General features: G+C 41.6%; 1 protein-coding gene across 1 annotated transcript in view; it reads right to left on the reverse strand.

Annotated features, from left to right (window-relative positions):
• The window catches only part of TBC1D2 (TBC1 domain family member 2), a 109106-nt gene that overhangs the window by 80433 nt on the left and 1204 nt on the right, over positions 1 to 27469 (reverse strand). Inside the window, exons 2-4 of the mRNA XM_082269375.1 lie at positions 12589 to 12733; positions 10477 to 10609; positions 71 to 162 (exon numbers count right to left, since the gene is read on the reverse strand). Coding sequence (XP_082125501.1) covers positions 71 to 162; positions 10477 to 10609; positions 12589 to 12733 — 370 coding nt within the window. The remainder of the gene's footprint in view (positions 1 to 70; positions 163 to 10476; positions 10610 to 12588; positions 12734 to 27469) is intronic.

Here is a 27469-nt window from a genome sequence, read left to right on the forward strand (position 1 = left end):
TGCCTAAAAATGTTTTATTTTTTCCATAAAGAGAATTTAAATGGATAAAAAATGAAATATCACAATTTACCGTCAGCAGCTGGTTCTGAATCATCAAAATGAAAAACACTTCTGCTAGCTGGTGGAGAAGGCTTTGTAACACAAAGATTACGAACTGTATTCCTATGAAAAAAAAAAAGAAATTCAGTGTAAATAAATCTAATCTATAATCATGTTATTTGACAATCAGAGGTAAAGCAACAGCTACTGGAGATCGGTGGATGTATAGGGGAGTCTTCTGTGGAGGAGGAGGAGAAGAAGCAGAGATCTCTGCACACAGAAAAAGAGAGGGGGTCCTTGGCTCAGCACTTGGTTTATCAATGGATGTCTGAATTTCTGAAATAGATTTTTGTTGTCTGGCTGACAAGCAGAGAAGAAGCCACCTCGCTACTTCATTTCCCAGTTGGATTTATTTTACAGTGATTCAGCGGAGGTCTTTCTTCCATTAAACATCCTGTGCGATCCCTGGATATGTACGTTTGAGACTCTCTAGCTACTGTAATGGTAGCCATGCTATCTGGTGAGTGTTCAATCTTTCTGGTGATTGCGGTGACTCACGACTGACATTCAATACCGCATGACAGCTAAGATTTTCATGATCTACATTTTGGATACTAAGTTGTATGGACATTATTAATGTTTTTTCTTAGTGCGCTACACTCTTTTGATTTTTGTATGTTTTATGCTGGTTGGGTACACCACTTTTGGGTCAGCTGCCTTTTGCTTTGTACAAAGCGAATATTTTTTTATTACTGTTCAAAAGCTAAATATAGTGCAATGACACAAAGTTGAGCTGGGAAATCTGCTTTCCTCCACTGCAGTTTGGCTATACAGCCTGGTCACCAATAAGGACTCTAAAGTAGCACCGCCACATTAATGAGGTCACCATTTTTGCTCACTCTTCACTCCCCTCAAATAATGAAATCTGATAAGAAATAAATAAAGAGACTGCATCTACTGATCCCCATCTGAAATTACTAGTTGACACTAACCAGCAGCAAGCATGCAGATAAGCAACTCTGCGTACTTGCTCAGGGTCATTTACTGTGCAAATACTGGAGTTATTGGACAAGAATGATAGACTTACAGGTATTTCCAGAAGAACGTTCTAACTCCTTGTGACGGAAGTGTAGGTAAGACAGAACGCACATGGAGAGCAGGAGTGCCAACAAAGCCTTTTATTGAACGGTAGCGGGTATGTTCACAAAGAAAGGGGCCAAACAAAGGTGCCCAGGGTCAGACCCAAAGTGGGTAGGACAGAATTCCAGATAGCAGGGGTAGTCCATAACAGGGGGCTCCCGATAGAACGGGCAAAGTCCTGGCCAGCAAGGGATTTGGCCACACACGGATCAGGGCAAACAATGAAGTGACAAAGTCCAGGCAGAGTTCTGGTAGGCCCAGGGTTAATCCACTCACCAGCAGGAAGGTCCAGGGTTAATCCACACTCCAGATTGTAGAAAAGGACAAGGTAATTCCAAACTCCAGGTTGGCTGTAGGATTGAAGAGGCCCACAGGAACCAATAGGGGATTCTGTGTTATCTGGCCGCAGCTCAGAGACACACACTCTTCCAAACAGCAAAGATGAACAACCCAGGAGAGACTCACTCAGCTAAATATATTAGGACTTGTGTCCCAGCAGGTGGGCCAGGCAACTCCCAGCCTGGCGTCCAGTTGTCCCAGCAACCAGCCCCGCCTCCCCTCTATTTGAGCCCACACAAGGAATGTGTTCATTGTCCACAGTGAGCATGAAGGCGGAGAAGCAGACATTCAGGCACCTTGCTGGGGAGGGGAGAGGGACAGCACAGTGGGGGGGGGGGGGGGCAGGAAAAGGAGTGAGCAGCCAGGAGGGAGAGAAGAATCCCATGCTGGGGAAGATAGCAAAGTACTGGGGGTGCAGAAGAGAGAAAAAGAAGGGGGGGAAAGTAGGGCCCGTGACACTCCTATATTAGATTGAAGATATTATGCAATGCAAAAGCTAGTGCTACCCTTCCCTTGCCTTTCTTGATGAGCGTGCATTACAGAGAGCTAATGTAAAGACAGGTGCAAACGCATGGAAATGGTGATCTTTTGTAAACATATATGTATAAGAGTGTGGCTTGAAAGAAAAAAAATGCCTCCTGGGCCCCTATGTTATTCTTTGGTGCTGTGGGCTAGCTCAACAACAGGGAAGTAGGAGGAGGACAAAACCCATGTTTGAAATAAAAGGTCAAGATTTGGTCATAAAACTATAAATTCAGACTTATAAAAGTGCATATATATCCCCGTGATCCAATATAAATATTAAATAAATAGGTACACTTTAAGTATGAATAAATTAAATACAATATATTTATACTTAAAGTGTACCTATTTATTTAATATTTATATTGGATCACGGGGATATATATGCACTTTTATAAGTCTGAATTTATAGTTTTAAGATTATTGGTAAAAATATATTTTTTGCAAGCGCTATAGGTAATCATATATTACCGGTAATTGATTACTTCACCTTCATTTGAGCACTCCCACTTTCACTATAGCAGCTGCATTTACACATATTTATTTATTATTTATTTATTCAGAAACTCTAGGGTTCTCCATTTGGCGTGGGAATATACTCTGTATATTTTTCTCTATCAAGATTTGGACATACCTAAACCACTTGATGAAGACCCCCTTTCATGATCAGGTCATTTTTTGCTATTCAGTACTGCACTACTTTGACTGGTAATTGTGCGGTCATCCAAAATGTATATTATTCTTTTCACACAAAAAGAGCTTTCTTTTGGTGGTATTTGATTACAACTGGGTTTTTAATTTTTTGCGATATAATCAAAAAACCTTAAAAAAAAAAAAAAAATTATTTTCAGCTACAAAACATATAAAAAAAAATCCAATTTCTTCATAAATGTAAGCCGAAAAGTATTCTGCTGCATGTCTTTGATTAAAAAAAATCCCAATAAGTGTATATTGATTGGTTTGCGTGAAAGTTATAGCGTCTACCATCTATGGTATATATACTGGAATCTGTTTTTTATACTACTAATGGCACTGATCAGTGATCTTATAATGGGACTGCGATAGCGCCTGAGAGAAATCTGACACTAACTGAGGCAGGGAGAAACTGACTAACTGCCAATGACATTACCAGTGACATTAAGGCCTTGTTCACCTCATGGTGCAGAGACGTCAGTTTTTCTGCACGCGCTCATAATTGTTCTCTATGTGCCCTGTTTACACCACAACACACAGATTTTTTCTGCACAGGAATCTGTAACATGTATGCAGTTTTCTGCATGGGAAAAAAACTGTCATGACATCAACATTGGCGTGAATAGGGCATATAACTGATGTGCATGAAAACTGATGTCAGCGTGCATAAAAACTGATGTGAAACTGATGTCTCTTCAGGTAAAATCTGCATGGTTTTCCCATCAGTTCCAATCAGTTTTCATGTACGTATGGTGTGAGCAAGCCCTAATACAGTGATCAGTGATAATAATATACACTGCCACTGTACTAATGACACTGGCTGGGAAGGACTTAACATCTAGGGCGATCAAGGGCTAAAATGTGTGCCTATGAGTAATGTGTTTAAAGTGTGCTACTTGTACTACTAGTTCTCTCTGTACAGAGCTCTGTGTTGATTGTCAACACAGGGCTCTGGGCTATGATTGGACACAGCCGATCATCAGGTCCCGGCAGTGAATCATTACGGGTGCCGGCCGGGGGGGCAGACATGCGCATGCCCTAAACTCTGAAGTGGACAGCGACGTACGGGTAGCCCGATAACTGAGTCATGTTGCTGGCTTGGCCAAGTAGTGTTGGTTCTAGATCTATGCAGGTACCCTCATATGGGAGATCAATCAGCCATAGCTAATTAAACACCCAGCAACTTCTGCAGGAACCGTAGGGGGTCAAATGGATCCCTGGTTGAGAACAGGTGGTCTAAGCAACAAGACCTTATTTGTAGTGTAATGCATGTAATATCGTTTATATTCTGGCAGACAGGTAAATGGGATGAATGGGGACTTTCCTCCTGAAACAAAATCAAGTCAGGCTTAGTGCTGCTCAGCGGAGGAGATTTAGATGTCATCTACCCATCTCCCCACCTCAGCCAATCAGAGGAAGTCCCAATCTCGCAGCTGGGACACAGTGATGTATACTGTATGTACTTGAGGCAACATACAGTTCATACAGCTCTGACAGCCACTGCATTTCTTAGCAGTCCAAACTACTTAAAGATCACTAAAACCTGAAATTAGTCTTTAAACGACAAGTTGCTTTCGGCCAGAGGTACCATCCCAAGACACAAGTAATTCAAGTCAGTGGGGCCACTTCTCAACTGCCCTAGCACTCCTGGCTCCACCTTTTCAGTGAGTGCCCCCTATAAGAAGTGGCTTCCTATGGGGGCATTTGTGCGGGCTCAAACCTGAGCCGCTCTGCCTGCATCTATAGAGATGGACAGCGCAGCACAGCCCTGTCCCCTCATCATAGGATCTGATTGATAGCAGTGGGAGCCAATGGCTCCTGATGCTATCTATCTGACCTGTAAGGAGGGAGAGTGTGGTGAGAGTATAAGGGCGGGCTGCAAACAGAAGGTTTTTTTTTACCTTGCATATACCCAGTGAAGAGACTATCCGCAGGTGATACACAGAGATTAAAAAATTCCTCGTACATAAATTGTACCTGTTTCTCTACACCTTTTCAAAGTGTTATATTTCTAAAGCTTGTCTGAGCTTTCAGAAAAAAGGAGGCAGAGAGCTGAAATTACGCTAAGTGAGCAGAGGTCTGAGAGATGACAGGAGGGAAGGGACACATCTTTCACACAGTAAAAAGGAACAAAGCCGAGGCAGTCAATCTCCTGGAGCTTCCTCCCCTGTCACCTTTTTTTCTCTTGGTGTCAGGAAAACTTGTCAGAAGTGATTCATGCAGATAGCAGAAAAATTAAGCAGCAGAAAAAAAATGACATATCTGAGGTTTACAACCACTTTTATGCAGAGAATGCATTAAAGTGGTTGTAAACCTCAGTCATGAAATTTGAACTAAGCACATATATATGTAGTGTTTACTTGTCCCTCTCCAAATCTCTAAGTGCCGTTTCTCTCTGGTGCTTCCTTCCTCTGTTATGAGCATGAGTCACTTCTGAGAAGTTTTCCAACACATAAGATAACATGAGCTGAAATTTGTGTCGGGGAGGAAGTTTAGAGGGAGATAAGCAGAGAGCTTGTTTATTCAGAATACAGCACTGCATAGTCCATCCTTCCCCTGCCTATGTGGAGGGGGTGGGGGCAGCTCTCTGGCAGGTGACGGGCTTCTCCCAGTCACTGACAAAACAAGCATTTTGCATATCATTTTACTTCTTACAGAGCGAATTCCAATGCAGCTCTCTCAGATGGCTTCCTGATTCCCAGGCCAGAGCACCCTTCTTACTTCAGCCCTTCATTCTTTATCCCACCTGCTCCTGATCAAAAGTGGGAAGCAAAATCCAGTTCAACTTCCACACCGCCAAAGTGGTCCCAGAAAACCGGAGCAGATTTCAACATAGTTTCCCACATATGAAAACATGCGAGGGGAAACATAGTGTATATAAAAATAAAAAAACATGATCCACATAACTCTGTTTACTGACACCACAATCTGAATACCCCAATGATATAGGCAAATGTGACCTAGTAAACAAATTAATAAATTGTCCATGAGTATTTCTGGGATATTCCACCTTCAAATCACTCTAGTGTTACTTCCATTGAAGCTTCCACCAAATGATTATGGACACTTCCTCACTTTGTTGATATGACCTTTTAAAAAGAAAAGGTCCATCACACTTATCCTTTTTTAGCCAGGATCTCCAGTGAATGAAAGCTATTCTCACTGTTTAAAGACAAAGGGAAGGAAACATAGTGCTCTCCGTATTGTAATGTTTTATTAATGAAAGTATATACCCTCACCCAACAGCACCAGACTCCTCTCACACAGAACACATTTTTGATTCCACTACCATTTTTTGGGTTCACAACAGTGCAGAATTTTGATTTTATTATTTTTTATGTTCTCCCTATGCTTGCGTAGTTTTCCTATGGGTACCCCAATTTACTCCTACATTCCAAAGACCTGCTGTACATTAATTGGCTGCTGTGTGCATAGGCCTTAGTATGTGAGATAGGGATCTTAGATCGCTAGCTCCTTGAGGACGGAGGCTGATGTGAACCAAAACACTGTGTTTAAAGTGATAATAGATAATAATCTAAATTAATTAAATAAAGTGATAAATAAATAAAGTGATAATAGTTAATAATAAAATGAATTAATTAAATAAAAAAATGTAATGAAAGGTTGCTCAGCAGAACACCAGGCAACGTAAATATCACAATGATTATTCAGCATCCTGTGTTAGCTAGAAAAATGTCATAGCTCGTCATTCTAAACCAATGACAAAAATCTTGCTCTATGTTCACAGTCCAAAAGCTGCATTGTTTTCATTTCTGTAGCTCAAAAAACTGCAACTTAATAGATTTTAACCCAGACGCTTTGTAGAGTTGGATAGCAAGCAGGGAGTGAAAATGTACAGCATTAAACATATAGGTTACTTTAACTAGGTCAAACCGCAAAGATGTACTACAGCTAAATTTACAGCTACAAGTGATAAAAAGCATTTCCACAATGAAAAAGACTAATATCAATGGAAATCTGAGTTTTACTCAAACTGTTATAGTGTTAAGAATTTTTTTTTTTTTTTATCTCCCATAACCATCATTCACATTTAGGGTCTATTCACACTTGGACACCAAAGCTGCATGTCAAGTCGTTCCCCGTGTTTTACAATGCAGAAGAAAAGTGAGCAAGGATGGGACTTTATAGGTGCTGAATAAATGCCAGTACACAAAAAGACATTATTGGGGATAAGTGTACCCCCTTAAAAACATGAAATACTTCCACAAATTATGTTTAAACCAGAACATCCTTGCGTGATCATCTCACCCATAGCCATCTTAACAATAGAATTTGGGGCCACCGACGAAGAGGTACCTGTAGTTGTGCAAAATGTAACTATTGCAACTGGTTATGGAAAAGCAGGACAGTTCGTTTACCAAATGGGTAATTCTGGACCCCAAGGGATTTGATAAATTGTCAAACAATAGGGGTAGTGTACTATATGGAATGCGGCTGCAAGGCCTTCTATGTAGGAAAAACTAAGAGAACTTTTTATAAACTAATTAGGGATTATGTGTATGAAATAAAACATGGACAAATGGTTTCAGCCATCAGTCGCCATATTGGCGACTATCACAATTTCAACCACTTCAGCTTCAGTTTTTACCCCCTTGATGACCAGGCCATTTTTTGACATACGGCACTGTGTTGATTTAACTGACAATTGCGCGGTCGTGCGACGCTGTACCCAAATAAAATTGATGTCTTTTTTTTTTTCCACAAACAGAGCTTTCGTTTGTTGTTTTTTTGGGGCTATAGACAAAAAAAGAACCATAGTTCTGAAAAAAACCCAATATTTTTTACTTTCTGCTTTAAAATTTACCCAATAAGAAGATTTTAAAAATCAAATTTTTTCATCAATTTAGGTCAATATGTATTCTGCTACATATTTTTGGTAAAAAAAAATCCTAATAAGTGTATATAGATTAGTTTGCGCAAAAGTTATAGTGTCTACAAACTATGCGATACATTTATGGACTTTTTATTTTTTTTTTATTGTTTTTACTAGTATTAAAGCCGATTAGTCATTTTTAGCAGGACTGCAACATTGCGGCAGACAAATCTGGCACTAAATGACACTTTTTGGGGACCACTGACACCAATACAGTGCTAAAAAAAATGCACTGTTACTGTATAAATGACACTGACAGGAAAGGGGTTAACACCAGGGGTGATGAAGGGGTTAGGTGTGCTCCTGGGGAGTGCTTTCTAAATGTGGGGGGGAGTAAATGCACTAGAGGAAAAGAGAGATCTGTGTTTCATCTTAGCTGAAAGTCAAGATCTCTCTCTCTTCCTCTGTGATAGAACTGCGGTCTGCCTTGTTTACATTGGCAGACTGTCGTTCTGTCATTCCACCGGACAATTAATGGGTCCCGGTGACCATCGGGCCGCCGGACCTGCTGATTGGCTCCCTTTGTTTCCAATCACAGTGGAAGCGGCGCGCACGTGCTCTCGACATCTCGTGTACAAAATCATGTACCAATACAAGTAAACTTGTACATAATTTTGCGCACCCGGGTCACCGTTCCTTAGTTCATATGTGGCAGGCGTTTCACCTAGACTTTTCAAATGTTTTCGTTGTTCGGCACATTAAGGGATTCCCAAGAGTTGGAGATATTGATAAACCTGTCCTACAGCAGAAGACCAAGTGGATCTTCCAGCTGGAGGCGAAAAAACCACCAGGAATAAATTAACATCTTAGCTTTAAACCTTTCCTCTAATTAACCAGTCCTGTCGCTAGATGGATTCTGATAATAATAAAAAGAATATAGGATGTTGGCGATTATAGCTTCACAATCAACATCCTAGTGAATTCAATCATAAACATTATGCTTTGTTTATGGTTATGTAAATTATATTTTAAATTGTTCCATTAACGTCTCCGAGGTATACATATCTCTCTTCTGCAGCATAGTTCTGGGTGTGTAATATTGGATGGATAGGGCATGCTGGGGTTGCCCATGTGGGATGGTTTTATCCATCCCCAAATGTGTGAGTCTTTCACCGGCTTTTATAATTGATGTTTCAATAATAAGAGAAGTTGAGGATTTTTTTTTTTCAGAATCATACTTACCTAGGTATATGCTGCATCTGTCCCCCACCGACTTAAAGGCTGATTGCTCAGTTCTCAGTGCTCTGTAAGCAGAGAGCCGGTGACTGTAGTCACTGGCTCTCTACTCTGCCCCTCCCCCCGCGCTCACAGGAGCGCTGGGCTGTGGAGGGGGTGGGAGTGGCTGGCTCGGGCTCTCAGTGGCTCGCTGAGAGGCTATGCGGTGTGCTGATCCAGTGATGTGGGCAGACCCCGACCATATGGTCACGGTCTTTCCCCAGCCTGGACCAGCTCTGTGACGTCAGCTGACAGCGGGCTTTTGTTCTCTGTCTGCTGAAAACAGGTGACAGGAGTGCAGAATGATCCACAGGAGAAATACAGCCAAATGAGCCGTATCAATAAATCATTAGTATCATTAAAAATGCTTTACATTTTATTCACCTCCCCAAGGGAACAAGCAGCACTTGGTCCTATTCTAGCCCTCTTTGAAGCCCAAACTATATTGCTTCCTGTGGGGGGGTTAAGGCCAGCACAAAGCCCAGCTCCGTTTCTAAGCTGAGTGATCTGTCACTATTATGACTCAACAATCAACACTACATGTTCATTTATAATAGTAAAGGGTCACTGAGCACTGCCTGTCGAATGTGACCCATTCTAGTGAATGATGCCATGCCACAACCATGTGCAAATGGCACGGCACCTGCCACTGACAGGGTTAAAACCGCCAGTCACCACCTGTCAAATGCTGCTGAAAAGTGAATGGCTTTTCAGAGGGGCGGCAAGGCCTGCTGCTGGTGTAAACTGGTCATACACTGTTGGGATTTTTTTCGGTCAGCCAGCACAAACGAGGTGGATGGAGGACTTCTCCATCACCTGGACATTGGGGTTGTTTTACTGACACTGAGAGTGCAAAATCTGGTGCAGATGTGCATGGTAGCCAATCAACTTCTGACTTCAGCTTGTTCAAGAAGCTTTGACAAAAAAAAACCTGGAAGCTGATTAGTTTCTATGTAGAGTTGCACCAGATTTTGCACTCTCCAGTTTTTGTAAATCAACCCCATTGTGTTCTGACAGTTGTGCATGCAGCTGTCAGAATGCATTGATCAGCAGCTGGAGCTAATTGGCTGCAGCTGCTGATACAAAAAATCCCGAATTGTTCATTTCACAAAAGCCAATCAAACAAACAAATTCTGTGGACTGCCAGCTTCCTGCTGAACCTGATGAATTTCAATCAGTGTATAGCAGTGATGGCAAATTTTGGCACCCACAGATGTTTTGGAAATACATTTCCCATGAGGCTCATGGAATATGCAGTGTAGTGGAGCATCATGGGAAATGTAGTTCTAAAACATCTGGGATGCCAAGGTTTGTCATCACTGGTGTAGAGCCCGATTTAGCCTTTACACAGTGACAAACTGTCTGTCTGTCACAAGATCTAATTAGCAGGTTTCTTTAACCTTACAATAATAGTATAACAAATTTTGTACACCAAATATTTTAGCATATAAGAGTGTGAACCCATAAATAATTAACCTGTCTGCAAGTAACATCGCTACAACCAAATTTTATCAGCACTTTACATAGCTGTATTGATATGCAAATGCAAATTTGGTGTTTATGAGTGAAGGCATGCAGTCTGTATGTTTATATGTCCATTAATAATTTATGGAAAAAGTATAATGTCCACGTACTGTATTTCCTTCCATGGATGCTTTAGAGAGATATTTTGTATAGAAGTTGACTCCTGAGGGGCTGGCATTGAGGCCACTGTTAGTCCCACTAGTTCAGTTGGTGTTTGCACTGAAGGCAAAAAATTCTCATCTCCTTTAAAAAAATTAAAACAAAAAAGTTGCTACTACAGTATTAATGCAAAAACATATAAAGAATAGAGCAATGCCATAAATGTATGATACATTATCCAAAATGTATTTTTTACATCTTTAAACTTCTGTCTTGATACAAGACATGAATACAATGGGGAATAAAATGGAAAAGTTACAATCCTAAAAGAAATAATAGCATGTTGGCCACACCATTTAGAATTTACAGGCTTTAGGAGACCCATTGAGAAGACTCTGATTTCCAGCATTTACCAGTCTAGTGCATTGTTTTTTTTTCAAACGCACAACTACTGAGGTAGGCTAGTACAAACACATTTATTTATTTATTATTGGATTTTACTGTATATAGTGCTAACAATTTGTGCAGCTTTTTACATATCTTGCTTATTCACATTAGTCCATGACCTCAAGGAAACTGTAAAATTGTTAAAGGGGGCTTCCAAATTCCAATAAGCCCCCCACCCGCAGACTCCTATAACCACACCCCAGGGTTGTCGGGAAGAGGCCCTCATTCCCATCAACATGGGAACAAAGTGCAAAGACCCCCCCCCCCATGATGTTGAGGGCATGTGGACTGATATTGTTCAGGAGTGGGGCTGCTCGCTCCCCCCCTTTCCTGACCTGCCAGGCTACATGCTCGGATAAGGGTCTTGTATGGATTTTGGGGGGACCCTATGCTGTTTTTTTTTATTTTATTTCTTTTATCTGTATTGCTGGGATTCGTTACATTACAGCCACGAGCAAGTTTAAATTACATTTTTTTCCTTAGAAATGTCAGTATTGCTGCAGCAGGGTCCATACATTGTGCAGATGCCCCACTTTATAGGCTCATCAAGGGGATTCCCCAGGCACGATATTTAAAAGAATTTTTCATTTTTATTGTTTCACTTTAAGCCTCATTAAAATCATTGCTCCTTTAAAAACGATTGTTTTAAAAACATTTTTTTTTGCATTGATACATGTCCCACAGGGCATTACCAAGGTCCTGATACACTTTTTATGGCAATAACTTGCATATAAGCATTTAAAATGAGGAATTTAGATTTTTCATGTTTGTGTCCTATAGACTTTAATAGAGTTTGCATGTTCACTAGAACTTTTTCCCTGTTCGAGATGTTCTGGTGCTAACCGAACAGGGGGATGCTCGGTCCATCCCTACTCATGTCTCCGGCCCCACTACCAACTCTGCTTTTTACTGTTTTTCTCTTGCCTGTCACCTTCCTCAAACTCTGCCTGAACACCAATTGTTGACTGCCTTGATCCTCTGACCAGACTTTGACATTCCTTTATATCATACCCTGTCCCAGTGTCCCCTTGGTGGGCAACTCCTGAGGGCCATGACTTTATGTCAGCTTGCAGCAAAGCAGCATGGGAGTCACTAGGGTCACCGGCCCATTACTTCTTCAGTGGTTCTCTGTAATACCAAAGTTGTCCTGTAGACTCTGTTTCTTGGGTTAGCCCACCTCACCTGCCAGGGGTGTCAATACTGACAGTTACAATGATCCAGCCTGATCACTGGGATATAGGAGACTGAGAAATCCTGCTGCATGCATTAAACTGATGGAACCATCTCAGTTCACCAGTTTGGAGCTTAGGGACTACTTTTTAAAAGATAAAATGTACAGCTTTTTTGAAAAGTTATGCTGGAAAAGTATATTGTGACACATCAGGAATTTATTCATGCAGACTTGTAAAGTTATTGAGATCCACTTTATGATACAGCTTCCTGAAAATTCCCCAAAGATAAATACCTGAATTGGTCTATCAGAAAGAAAAGGGGTCTTACATTGTTTATATACCCTTATACTAAAATACATTTTATAGAATTTATTTGTGTGGTCTTTCAAGCAGAAGACACATCAGACATTTTAGAATGGCAGATACACTGAAAATAAACATTTGTGAAAAAAGGACAAACCATAAAATAGCCAAACTGAAAACACTTGCCACATTTATACATACCCATATCATTAGAGGTTGGCCTAATCTCAAATATTTCGGGTGAGAAAACCTTTTGAAAATTGATTTTTAGTTCATTTCTACAAAATCCTCTTCTTTTCAGTTGTAGTTGCTGCAACCAGTACATCTTTGCATGGTTGTTAGCTGCCTAAATAAAGTTAAGAGGCACAGTTTAATAAAAGAATTGTTACTTACAAAGCTAAAAAAATCAAATGTATGGTTTCATAAAAAAAGATAATGAACATGGATTTTTATTATTACTACTATTATAATCACTACCTCCTGGTGCAGGAGGCAGCGATGGGCACTACTAGTGCTCTGTTGTATTCTAACCTGTACCTGGGGAAGGGGTGAAGATTTTTTGTGACAATTTGTATACCTATACCACGTCTTAACATGGCAAAGATATATAGATGACATTTATTATTCTAGAAGGGTTCATTAATTTAAAAAAATAATTTGTGCAGTATCTCAACAAGAACGGTGACAATCTCAAATGGCAATCTAAAATTAACATTATAATTTGACAAGCAGAATATGTTTTTCATTGTCATAACAAAAAATGATATAGTCATAAAAAATATACTGATGAAAGTCTTACAACATCCTAATTTTCAAAACCACAGCAGGAAATACAAAACCTTGATGCAATCTGTTTCCTCCCTAAAAGTCCTATAAGGGAAAACCCAGTGTATTTGAGAGTTTCTAGAAATTGTAATAGAAATAAGGATTTTGAGAAAGCAGAAAAATAATCTTAGATCAAGATTCTTAGAAAGTAGGTTATAAGGAAAGATGCTTGAGACAGACAGAAAATGAAAATTAACCACTTGTCGACCGCCCACAGTATATTTACTGCGGTAGTCAGCCCCTCCTGGGAAAAACGACGTAGTACTACGTCGCTCGCCAAGGAGCCTGCCCCCGCTCGTTCACGGCCATCCCCGCGCGTGTAACTGGCGGCTCCGATGTCCACCGGCCACTCGCAATCTCCCGCTGGAGAGGGAGAGAGGCAGGCGGCTGATGTAAACAAAGCCGACTGTCATTCTCCCTGGTGTAACTGCAGAGATCATACGATCCTGCTATGTAGGATTGTATGTCTCTGTGGTTACATCACTAGCCACACCCCTTTACAGTTAGAATCACGCCCCTAGGGGACACACTTAACCCCTTGATCACTAATAAAGTTAACCCCTTCCCTGCCAGTGTCATTTTTACAGTAACAGTGCATATGTATAGCACTGATTACTGTAGTAATGTCACTGGTACTCCCAAAAGTGTCAAAAATGTCAGTCAGGGGTCCGATCTGTCTGCCACAATGTCGCAGTCCTGCAAAAAAAAAAAAAAACGCAGATCGCCGCCATTACTAGTTAAAAAAAAAACAATAAAAATGACATAAATCTTTCCCTCAGTTAGTAAACGCAATAACTTTTGCGCAAACCAATCAAAATACGCTTATTGCGATTTTTTATTTTTTTTACCAAAAATATGTTGCAGAAAACAAATTGGCCTAAAATGTTAAAAAATTTAGATTTTTACATTTTTGGGGGGAATTTCATATAAAAAATTAGAAAAATATTGCTATTTTTTCAAAATTGACGCTCTTTTTTTTGTTTATAGCACAAAAAATAAAAATAGCACAGGTGATCTAATACCACCAAAAGAAAGCTGTTTGTGGAAAAAAAAGTGTCAATTTCATTTGGGTACAGCATCGCACGACCGCGCAATTGTCTGTTAAAATCACACAGTGCCGAATCGCAAAATAGGCCCTGGTCTTTGAGCAGGAAAATCCTCCGGGGCTTAAGTGGTTAAAAGCATTAGAATTGTAGGTAAGTCTCAAAAAAATATCAAAAAGTTGTAAAATGTTAGATACGTTACTGTGTACATTTTTGGAGCAAAATGGATTTTGGGCTTTGTGGTGTTACAGGGGTTGCACAGGAACCTTCTCTGCTGACCTACTGACACGGGTACTTTGACAATTGTAGATGTAGATGTGCTGTTACCTTGTAAGTGCCTATGGTATGTGATCATGTTTAATGCAAGTTAAAGTGTTTCTAAAGCCACTTTTTTTTTCGTTCTATAGTTCCCTCTGTTAGATAACATGATGCTCCCCAGTGTATGTGATTGCTAAAAAAATATGCTGCCGAATACCTTATTTCTGAGCACTGCTCGGCACCCACGTGACTGCCCGCTGGTCTGTTATCTATTAAAGGGAACTATAGAATGAAAACACAGATATTTTTTCAGCAGAAGGGGCTGATGGAGCTGACAGGCAAGGAGGGGGGGGAGAGAGGACAGAGGAGAGAGCGGAAGACGGAGGCACGTAAACTGACAATTGTGTCAGGGTTTAGCCTTCATGATGAACCGTGGTCAGTTTACAGGGGGGAGGCCAGAACCAGGAATGAAAGCCAGGTATTTCAGAGGATACAGGGGGCCAAATTACACAGCACAAGCACTGTGCTGCATAACATGCTTTAAAGAAACAGGATCCAATTTTTTATTGTTTTTAGGGTAGCAAACACTTTAAGAGCTCTAAATACTATACCTGAGTTAAGAGACGGGGTCTCTTTAAAGTGACTGATCCTTGGATTTTTAGACCCACTCAATGCAAAGGACCTAGGGGAATGTAACAGCATATATCCTTTAAAGTAATCAGTTAATTTTCTTATGTAGGCAATCTCTCATTCCAGCAGCATAATTACCTCTCTTTTGCTCCCCTACACATCCATTCATGCGGCACTTCTGGGTATAGAGAAGCATACCCCACTCTCATTCACCCATATGCCAGTGGTGGTGCTTGATCAAGCACTGTCATATGGCGGCTGGTAGAAAGTCTTCAAAACTAGGTTTGCCCAATGGCTGTCATATGCATACTAACCAGGGCTCGAGTCTTGCGGGAATGCATGGGAACGACGTTCCTGCACTCTTTCCACAGCAGGAGTTCCCATTACCTCCTGTAGGGGCCCCTGTAGGTTTCACAGAGCATCCAAAGTGCAGGCACTTTATTTTTGCTTCTGCCTGTTTCCCGAGTTCCCCCCTGCTCCCATGTGGTCTGACCATATATCCTGGGCCCCATCAGTTTACTCAGATGGGCCCCGGAGGCTTTTTTTCTAAGTCTCGTGGTCAGGCGGATTAACACCATTCAGTGCCCCATTCCCTGAAAAAGAAAAGAAAATTCCGGTCCTGTCGGAGTGATATCTGTCACAGGGAGCAGAAGCTGTCAGCAGCTTCTTCACTGACTGTCTCCTTCAGCAAGTAGGTGCTGAGAAGAGGGCAGGCTCAGGCTGAGGGGAAATCAGCAGCAGCCAAAAGCCATCAAAGCACAGAGGGACAGTATGAGGAAAGTGGGGACCAGCAAGTCTGCAGTGAATGTTGCTTAAATAAGGTATTGTCATTAAAAAAACAGCTTCTTCACCTATGCCATGCCTCTGTTGCACATGATTGATACAGCAGCTAAATTTGATCATTATCATCATGTTAATCACACAGTGCAGGTGCATTGAACCACAGCATCTGTATTGTGTGATTATCATCATAATAATGATGATGATCACAGGACAGCAGTGGCGGCCGGTATACTAAGGGGGCAGGGGCGCCGCCCACCCCTCCCATCCATGCATCCGGCCCCCTAATCTGCATGCAGGGACGCCGGACGCATGGAGCTTAATGGGCCTTTTTTTTTTTTGGCATCACCTGATTAGAGCCAGAGGCTCTAATAGGGCGATGTAAAGGGTGGTCCCAGGGCGCAGAGCAGTGCGTCCCGAGCCCACCCATTGTGTGACAATAGCAAATGAAAATTCGCTATTTTCACACCGATCCTCCTCCTGGCCAATCAGGAAGCGCGTCCAATACGTGCTTCCTGATTGGCCGCAAGGCAAACCCCATGCCATTGGCTGGGGACTCTGGGGAGGATGGAGGCGGGAGCCGGGAGGACTCGCCAGTCGCCGCCACGCCAGAGAAGCCGCCGCTGCCTGGTAAATGTACACACCTCTACATTAAGGATGATCGAACGGTTCGGGTCGACCATCGGTTCGACCTGAACATTGGGTGTTCGAAATTCGGCCGAATTCCGAACTTTTTGATGAAAAAGTTCAGAATTCGGCAACCAGAACCGACCAAAATGCAATGGGACAGGAACTGGGCTTTAAAAGCCTGTGATTGGACCAGAATCATCCGTAAAAACCAATTGAGGGGGCAGGAGAATGCTAGGAATGTGATTGGAGTGACTAGGGGGTCCAGAGGACAATCATTAGTGAATACGCCCCCCAGTATATAAGATAGCCCCGCCAAATTCCTAGCATTGTAATACAGGGACATGGAAGAGAGTGGAAGCAGTTCTGTTACTTTTGTTTCAAAAGTGTCTTTTAGCAATTATTAGTGTGAGGAAAGGGATATCTAGTGTAGTTAGGGTACTATTTTCCACTTTAGTTAGATTCAAAAATCTAGTTTCTGTAGGGAAAGTGTTAAGTGCCAGGGTGACCGTAGTGTAGTGTAGGGTGAACTGACACTGACTGCTATAGCAGGGTGACCAAACCCTTCCATTTCAGGGTGACCGCTATAGAGAAAAGATCGTTTCTCTTAGGTGACTTATAGAACAGCGATATGGCTTCTCGCCTGTCAGCCTGCTTTTTGCTGCAGGCGTTTATAGGGTTTTTTTGAGGACATGTTTGGAGTCAGGCATGACATCTGAACTTCTGTATAGGGGTATATATACACTCCTATCACACCTATATGTGTGTATGTGTATAAATACATATAAGTGTGTGTGTATATATACCCCTATACAGAAGTTCAGATGTTTTGCCTGCCTCCAAAGACCCAAAAAAAATGCCCAAAAAAAAACGCCTGCAATAACACACCTGGGCGTGTTATTGCAGGCGTTTTTTTTTGGGCATTTTTTTGGGGTCTTTGGAGGCAGGCAAAACATCTGAACTTCTGTATAGGGGTATATATACACACACACACACACCTATATGTATTTATACACATACACATATATAGGTGTGATAGGAGCGGAGCCATATGCCAATTAATTATTTCATTAGCGCAAGCATAGTGTTCTGCTATTTTCACACCTATATATGTGTATGTGTATATATACATACATGTGTGTGTATATATACCCCTATACAGAAGTTCAGATGTTTTGCCTGCCTCCAAAGACCCCCAAAAAAATGCCTGCTGCAAAAACAAACCTGGGCGTTTTTTGTAGCTGGTATTTTTTTGGGCATTTTTTGGGCATCTTTAGAGGCAGGCAAAACATCTGAACTTCTGTATAAGGGTATATATACACACACACACATATATAGGTGTGAAAGTAGCAGAACACTATGCTTGCGCTAATGAAATAATTAACAGGCATATGGCTCCACTCCTATCACACCTATATATGTGTATGTGTATAAATACATATAAGTGTGTGTGTATATATACCCCTATACAGAAGTTCAGATGTTTTGCCTGCCTCCAAAGACCCCAAAAAAATGCCCAAAAAAAACGCCTGCGCCAAAAAAAAACGCCCAGGTGTGTTATTGCAGGCGTTTTTTTGGGGCATTTTTTTGGGGTCTTTGGAGGCAGGCAAAACATCTGAACTTCTGTATAGGGGTATATATACACACACACTTATATGTATTTATACACATACACACATATAGGTGTGAAAGGAGAGAAGCCATATGGGTGTTAATTATTTAATTAGCGCAAGTATAGTGTTCTGCTACTTTCACAACTATATATGTGTATGTGTATATATACATATAAGTGTGTGTGTATATATACACCCCTACACAGAAGTTCTGATGTTATGCCTGCCTCCAATAACCCCCAAAAAATGCCCAAAAAAACGCTTGCTACAAAACCGGCAAGGTGTGAAAATAGCGGAGCCATATCCCTGTTCTATAAGTGTTCTAATACAAACAATCTTTTTTTTTTCTGGTTCTGGACATGCTACAGAGCTGAAATTTCACAGGTACACTTTTTAGACCCCCCAGACACTAAATCCAAAGAAATCTCTTTTTTTTTTCAATAATTTTTTCAATAATTGGCTCTCTATGAAAAATGACAATTTTTAAGAACTTTTTTTTGTGTGATTAATAGTCTCAGGGCATGACCCAGAGCCCTAGGCACTTTTTAGGGGCATTTTTTGGGTTTTAGGGCTTCAAAATGGGGTTTTTTGATTACCGAAGTTCGGGTCCCATTGATTTCAATGGGGTTCTGAAATCCGGGCCGAACTTTCTGGAAGTTCTGGTGTTCTGGTCGAACCGAACTTTTGAAAAGTTCAATCATCCCTACTCTACATGTACTACACAACACAAAACTGGAAGCCTGGAAGGGACTGGGAGGTGCAGTGGTAGTCAGAGCACTGACTGCTCTCCATACAGGGAGGAAGTTGGTGGTTCTACAGGAAGGCCTCGGTCACGTAGGCTGTAGAGGACTTTGCACGGAGGAGGGCTTTCTATCCGGCTATACATGCAGAGCTCGGACCATGTCTGCTCTACAAAGCTCCTCCACCACCGCCAGTGACATGCAGGCCCGAAGCCTCAACTTCCCGGCAGGGAGTGGACGCCTCTCCGTCCTCCAGCGGCACCTCGTATCCTTTGTGTGGAGGCAGTTCGGGCTGTTTCCGGGGAGAATATTCCTTAGAGGTCGGTGTGTTCTTTTCTATATGCCCGGGACCGGCTGTCCCTTAGAGGGACATTGAGAGCTGTGTCCCCGCACCGGAAGTCACACAGCTCAAGTCAGTGTAGTCATGGTGTGGGTCATCCTCACAACCTCAGACTGGTGTGGTTGGAGTCCCCTGTCTGTACACAAGGACCAGTGTACTCTGCGTAAACCTTTCTGTGTCTTCCAGGCAGGGAAATGTCCCCAGATTCTGTCATCCCAAGCCCAAGTGGCAGTGTGCACATTGCCTTAGGGTCCGAAAGCACACTGCCACCTGGGCTAGTCACTGTGCATTGAAAGGGGGCACGCTGTGGTCTCTCTGCATTGAAAGGGGGCATGCTGTGGTCTCTCTGCATTGAAAGGGGGCACGCTGTGGTCACTCTGCATTGAAGGGGGCACGCTGTGGTCTCTCTGCATTGAAAGGGGGCACGGTTTGGTCTCTCTGCATTGAAAGGGGGCACGCTGTGGTCTCTCTGCATTGAAGGGGACACACTATTTTACCAGCATGGGGATGCACAAAGTGTTGTGTGCATCTGCCTGCCAGTGTCCTATTAATTTCTACTGGGACACGCAGTTGCATGGGTACAACCACTGCGTCCTATTCTAACATGCAGGTAGGTGTGGGTGCAGGTCCAAATAGAAATGAATGGGAAGCTGGCACGGGGACGCCCACAATACTTTGTGCATCCCCATGCTGGTAAAATACAGCTCTGCACAGGAGACACAACCTACACTTCATGTGAATGGGCCCTTACACTAGTGTTTAGGGTGTAGAAAAAAGGAGATACTATATGCTGTGGCCATGATGCTTTTGTGTAGCAAAAATGATCCCCATGGTTGTGTTCAGCCGCCACTTGTTTTCCTGGGCTCTCCCATTCCATCAGGTTGGGTTGGCATTGCACAAAGGAGAAGAAGGAACCCATGTTTCTTTCTCTCCTCTGTGACAAATAAAGCTGGAAGCTACAAGGATTTTGTCACTTCCAGATTCAGGTCTGTATTTACTTGTTTGGTACCAGCCAGGAAAGCAGCCAACCAAACTGATCTTTGTTTCACCAGCTGCCTTGGAGGGCAGAGGAGGGATTCCAGATCTCATCATAAAGAGCACCTGTAACTGCAATAGGTATCACAAGGGATGCTATTAATCCCTTGTGATAGCAATAAAGTTGAATGAAAAAAAAAAACATAAAAAAAAGCAATAGTTCTAGCGCCAAAGCTTACTGGAAAGGCTTTTTAAAGCATCGCCTATGGACAACTTTAGATACTGTTGTTTATCGCCATCTGACAGGCATTTGAAATTTTAAAGCATGATACAGTATGTTTGATATCTATTTACTCAATACAATCTTTTAAATTTTAGAAAAAAAAAATGGGTATTATATTGGATTTGTATTGTGTTTGTGTGCACTAAATTGCATTTAAGTGTATATTTTCCTTAAAAATATGTGTTTTAAAAATGGCTGCACAAATTTCATGTTACATAAAAAATTGCGACAATTTCCATTGTATTCTCCAGGGCCTCTGTTTTCAGAAAATATGTAATGGGGGTTCTAAGAAACGTTATAGCAAAAAAAGAAAAACACTGATCTAAACATGTTTGTGAAAAATGTCAAAATTGTCCCAGACAGACAGACAGGCCTGCGACTGGTTACCATGTCGCTAAAGTGGCCCTCACTAAAAGGTATGTATGTATATATATATATATATATACACACACACACATACATACTTTTTTATTTTTGAGGTGGGGGGGGGGTGGGATCTTGGGTGAGTTCCCACACTTTTTTTCTCAGGACTTGACCCCTGATACTAACTCTGGGGCTCCCTGATTACCATATAAAGGTAAGTGAAGACACCACTAAATGCCTGCTTTTAGGTTTTTTTAGTGTCTATTTAATATCTAAAATGCTTTTTATGTTTATCAATTTCAGGAAAACTATTTTCAGCGTGGCTTTACATTAAGTGCATATTGTCTTGCAGAAAAAGAAAAGTTCTAAAGGAGCCCTCCCTCAACTCTGATGTGGGATCTGAGATCTAACAGAAGGAGCTGGTGTTACAGGGCATGTGTTAATGACACTGCAGCGCTAGAACTGTAAAATAAAAAATAAAAAAAACGCAAGGCAGTTGTGGCCTCATGACCTTGGGCACTCTACACAAGATGTGGGGCACATGCCCTGGTGCTAGAGATTTGCATGAGAAGTGCACACAACGGGATCAGTGTTGTTAACATTTGAAAATAATTACGAGGGTCACCTTAAAGGGTTTAAAAAAAATGCATTGCACCACCCACAGAACACTTGTGAGCATTGCCAAAAGAAAACTTAGTGAGTCAAGTGGGTGTGATTTCATGGAATATGGTTTGTAGGGTTGCACCTGCCTTCCTTTGATTCGCTATGTTTTAGACAAAATAGGGCCTGGGGGTACACTGAAAAAGTGGGAGCTAAATAAGCCCCATCATTGGTGTCAGAGTAATAGTAATTTCCACCTATGATGTCAGTGGTCATTAGGGTCGTAGGTTTTAATCCCAACCATCTGCCTGGAGTTTGCATAGTCTCCCTGAGCCTGTGTGGGTTTCCTCCGGGTACTTCTGTTTCCTCCCACACTCCAAAGACATGCTGGTAGATTAATTGGCTCCTGTCTAAATTGCCCCAGTATGTTTCAGGGACCTTAGACTGTAAGCTCCTTGTGAGCAGGGACTGATGTGAATGGACAAAAAATATGTGTTAAGCACTGCGTAAATTGTCAGTGCTATATAAGTACCTGTAAAAAGTAATCATAAAATGCTTCTAATGGTATAAACAAACCACTTCGGGAATGTGACAAAAACAAACCCTTGCAATGGTCACTAGGACAAACAGAGTGGGTGACTCTCTCCATCTGGGACATCGTTAAAAACCTGAAAGAGGATCTATTTCTTCTCTATATGTTACAAAAATATGTACCTCTGCTGACTGACATAGGTTGACAAGTGTCCCTTGTAGATGTCAGTTTGAAGAACCCTCACAGACATGTACAACCACTAAATATATGTAACTGAAATGTTATAGAACAAATCCCCATTCCCCAACTCTTTTTCCCCTTTCACAAGGAGTAAATCAGCCCTCCCCCCCCCCCCCAAACACACACAGCCATTCACTGGGAAGATCAGTGTACTGCTGTTTCTCTCCCCCCCCCCCCCCTAGCTCTCCGCATTCCTTATGCAGCTGAGAACAGAGGTAATGTGATCACATATAAAAAAAAGGGGAAAAACTATTTATCATTTTTTTTTTTTTTTAATCTTGATACACAAATGTTTTGCCTTTCATTTCTATTTTAAACTGAATGGGTTGTTTTTCAAAGGTGGATTTACATTTACTTTAGGTCATAGCACTGCAAACAGGAATTCCAATCTCATCTAACCTGATTGCTTTTCCCAGAAATCTGTACTGAGCATGAGGTCAAATTACAGGCATCCCTACCATATTCCAGCAGTGAGAGTTTAAGTTTTAGTCAGCACTCCTTCAAAGAATACTGCAGGAATGTCAAGAAAGTGTAATGTTTCTTATCACTGTACTGAGGCTAATAATGTGATTACAAGAACCTGACCCTCCCACTAGACTCTCACTTCCAGCAAGTGCACAAGCGTGCCTTATCTCAGTATCTACAGAACAGAAGCAATAAGGATCTGCAGATGTTTGCTAAATTCCCTGTAGAATATATAGCTGACCTACAGGGGACTTTTTTTGTAAAATTAAAAATTCTACAAATGACAACCACTAATATTTCAATTAGGATTCTCATGTATTAAAAGAGAAGTATGGACTTTGATTTAAAACACATTTATACTCACCTACAGTATGTGGAAGCAGCATCGATTCAACGCTGCATCTGACCCACGCTGGCTCTGCAGTCAGAACTGAGGGATCAAACACTGCTGATCGCTTAGCTCTCCCTTCTGCTCTGAGCAGAGAGTCAGGACTGTCAGTCAGTGGCTCTCTGCTCTCCCTCCAGACTCACCTGATTCCCGTCCATGTGTGTGTTCACCGGAAACCAGCCGCCGAACTTGGAAGCTGTCATTAGCCTGGCACTGCTGTACCAATAAATATCGCCTTATCGATAATTTGCATTTTTATTCTCGTGGGTGATTGTGTTGGCAGGGCCCCAGAGCACTGCATTGCCCGGGGGCCAGGAATGCTCTTAAGATGCCAGTGCCAGGAAGAAACTGGTCAGAGAGGCTACAAAGAGGCCTACAGCAACTCTGAAGCAGTTGCAGGAATAATGATTTATTGTGTGCATGTGACAACAATATCACAAACTCTCCCCAAATGTGACTAGTATGGGAAGGTTGCAAGAAAAAAGTCACTCCTCAAGAAAGGCCACATGCAGTCACTACTGAGCTTTGCCAAAACGCACCTTGGAGATTGAAGAGGCCATGTAGAAAAAGGTGTTATGGTCAGATGAGACTAAAATTTAATTATTTGGCCTCAACACAAAACAATATGTCTGGCGGATACAGCCCCCCATCCAAAAAACACCATTCCTACAGTAGAGCATGGAGGAGGTAATATCCTGTCATGGGGTGCTTCTTTGCAGAGACTGAAGCACTTGTCAGGATAGAAGGAAAAATGGATGGGGCAAAACACTGTTAAATTATTGAGAAAAATCTGCTACCCTCTGCCAGAAAGTTGTCAATGGAAAGAAGGTTTACCTTCCAACATGACAATGACCCAAAGCACACAGCAAAAATTACCATACATGAGCCACCAACCTTAAGCTCTACTACAAGGCGACCATCCAAGACCAAGTGAAAAATTGGTGGTCCAGAGATCCCAACATTCCCTGGCTTCAAGTAGAAATTTCAGCGCTTACCCAACATCCTGCCTTACTAGTATCAGCTGTGTGGCTGGAATATCAGCCACCTCGTTCTTTCCTCCCCATCATCAACACAACTCTTTCAACATGGAAAGCCTAACAACAACTGTCTAGTGGTCTCCACCCTCAAGTATTGACCACATTACGCTTTCAGCCATTCACTTCCTCTCTCCTGAGTTACCTATACAGCGATGGACTACAGCTGGCCTTCACAATATTGGAGATCTTTTCCAAGATCAACAACTTTCCAGTATCTTTCTGGACAATATGGTATCCCCAACAAAGATTTCTATTTGTACCTAAGAATACGCCATATCCTCTTGAACATTTCTTATATTTCTCAAACTATAATTAAGGAAGCCATGAATTTCTACCACTTAACGCTACCACCAAGCCCAGAGGCATATACCATTTTTATGATCTGCTTTCAAGCCCTGCCAGAAAGGAGAAATCCTCAGCCATGTCTTTCTGGGAATCCACCCTCCAGATTTCGATACCCACTTCCCTCTGGCACTAGGCAATTCGTACTTCCACTATCTTCTCCTGGAACATTTCTCACTTGGAAACTCTGATGAAACTACTGTACTGCTGGTACTATACACTTGTAAGACTGGCTGGTGTCTTCCCAACTCAATCACAGAAATGTTGGAGATACTGTGATATAGATGGTCATATTCTTCACATATGGTGGAATTGCCCCTCCATTGTGTCATTTTGGAAGAGAATTTCCGCTCTCATTCATGGTGTTACCCAAATTAATAATGTACTTGCCACACAGGTGGCTCTCTCAGCTTGGCCCTCAAAATTCCACTCTGGTATTACACATACCTTCATTGCCGCACGCTTTGCCATAGCCCAATTTTTGAAACAGACCTCCCCTCCTATCCTCGTATGACCATTGACATACTTAATGGCTATGCTTGTATGGAATTCCTTTTTGCCAAAATTCACTTGAATACTGATACATTTTACCAACAATGGCAGTTTTGGTTGTCAGACTTCAGGGCACAACCTTTCAGCTAGCCTTCTACCTAGACAATCCTCAATTAGGTACCACATATCCTCACACTGGCTACCATAATCTACCCTCAGCTGAACCGTATAGAGCCATCCAGGGGTTTTGTTTTTTTCTGTTACCAAGGTCATATTGATCAGCTATAACCTTGGCACAAAAGAGTTGGCCTACCCTTCCTATCCCTTTATCCTTCCTCTCTCCTCACTCTATGCTCTCCTCTCCATTTCCTCCCATTTCAAAGTAGCTGAGCTGACAGTTAATGGTACTCTTGACCCTATTTTCATTATTGATAAAACCTACAATACAAACTGTACCTGTTTTTCTCTTTTATGAATACATATGTTCTCATGTATTCACATGTTACACCAAGCGGGTCTTACCCGCTTCAATATAATTTGCACTGTTTATTCTCTATATGTAAAAAGAAAAATTTTCAAAAAAAAAAAAAAATGACCACACACAAGAACTTTTTACATCATAAAAAAACATACAGAAAATAGCAAAACACGCTCACACCAAACAAAACAGAGCCGAAACAGTATAGTGGATGAAGCCTAAAGATATAGTACACATATTAGCCATGACATCAGTTCAGTGTTAATATGCAGCATAACCCGTCACAGGATACTAGTGCAGTGTCAAAAACATAAACAGTAAAAAAGAAAGAATAAAATCCCAAGCTTCAGTATCATAAAAATGCTGAGACTAAAGGCACCGTAACAACCCACAGAGCCATCGGTGCAGTTGTATTGATATAAGACCTTGCCCCTTCAGAGACACCCCACAATAGTAATGTGTTAACCTATAGCAGGAGATAAACAGGACAATAGTATCTTGGGGGGCGAACCAGGTCACCATCAAATTTAACTGAACTTGAGCAGTTCTGCAAAGAAGAGTGGGCAAATATTGCAAAGTTTATATGTGCAAAGTTAGTAGAGACATACCCCAACAGACTAAAGGCTGTAATTAAAGCAAAAGGTGGTTCAACAAAATACTAACACAAGGGGCTGATCCTTTTTCCAACTCCGTGATTCTTTTTTTTATTTTTTTTATTTTCTGACAGTTTGATGTTATATCTTTCACTCGGATGTTATACGTATATACAGCTGGGTAAAACAAAAACTGTGTCTGTCTTCATTTCAGGCTGCAACGCAACAACATTAAATTTTTTTAAAGGGGGTGATTTTTTTTCTATACCCACTGTATGTACAGCACAATGCTGGCCCCTCCCATTAACATTGGTCTGCCTATATTGCATAAAGTAGCAAAGAGACCAACTGATGAAGTGACTGGGTCTAAACTAAGGTAAGTACTGTAAATGGTAAGGTTTTATTTAAAAATTAGCAGGTTGATGATGACTGAACTTCAGCTTTAATATCCAACATAATGCACATGTGATAGGAACCAATAAGATATGTGATTTCTGCTAATACTTTTATAAAACTGTTTGTTACTACTCTGGGTTGAACTTAAAACCAGCTTTTTAGCCCTTTGTGGTGCATTTATGATCAATGTCATAAATAGGCCAGCATGTAACTTTGCATGTGACTTCTTTACTAAAAAGAAAAACCTACATTATAAAAAGAAAATCAAATAACCAATGCATGATCATTAAACCATGAATACCTATTTATTTTTTTAAATTATTGTAATGCATGGACAGCACTAATGTTAGGCACACAGGTCTCCTCAGTGCCTTGGGTCATGTCAACCTCCACTATGCAGGATCTCCCTTATAACAGCAATTTATGCTGATCCCCCACCGTACTTTAGATCAGAATGGTTGTGCAAAACCAAAAGAGCTCTCAGGCTCTTCTTCAGCTCTGACGTCTTTGATACAGTCAAAGAGAAGCTGCGCTCACTCTACATGATGTCTGGTAAGTGCTTGAAGGGGGCTGATGGAGGGATGAGGAACATTGAGCTGGTATGCAGTGAAGGTTCAAAGATTCATACTTAGGGGAGGGATACATATTCCTGACCCCTACACTCTGTATGTTACCCCTTACATACTAATGACCCCTGCACTCTTTGTGTTATCTACTTCTGACCCCTGCCTTCTATGCATTGCTTATTTCAGACCCGTGTACTGTGTATGTTACATACTACTGGCCTCACGTTCTCTGTATATTACATACACTTAACCCCTGCACTCTGAGCATTATGTATTCCTGACCCCTGCACTCTGTGCATTGCTTACTCCAGGCCCCTATACTGTGTATGTTACATACTCCTTACCTCTTCACTCTGTATATTACATACATTTAAGCCCTGCACTCTGTGCATTACACACTTCTGACCCCTGCACTCTACACTGAGCTGTACATTACAAACTCTTGACCCCTGCACTCTAAATGCTATATTATACAT

Source organism: Pelophylax lessonae, assembly GCF_965119305.1.
Source record: "Pelophylax lessonae genome assembly, chromosome: 1".
Lineage (NCBI taxonomy): Eukaryota > Metazoa > Chordata > Amphibia > Anura > Ranidae > Pelophylax > Pelophylax lessonae.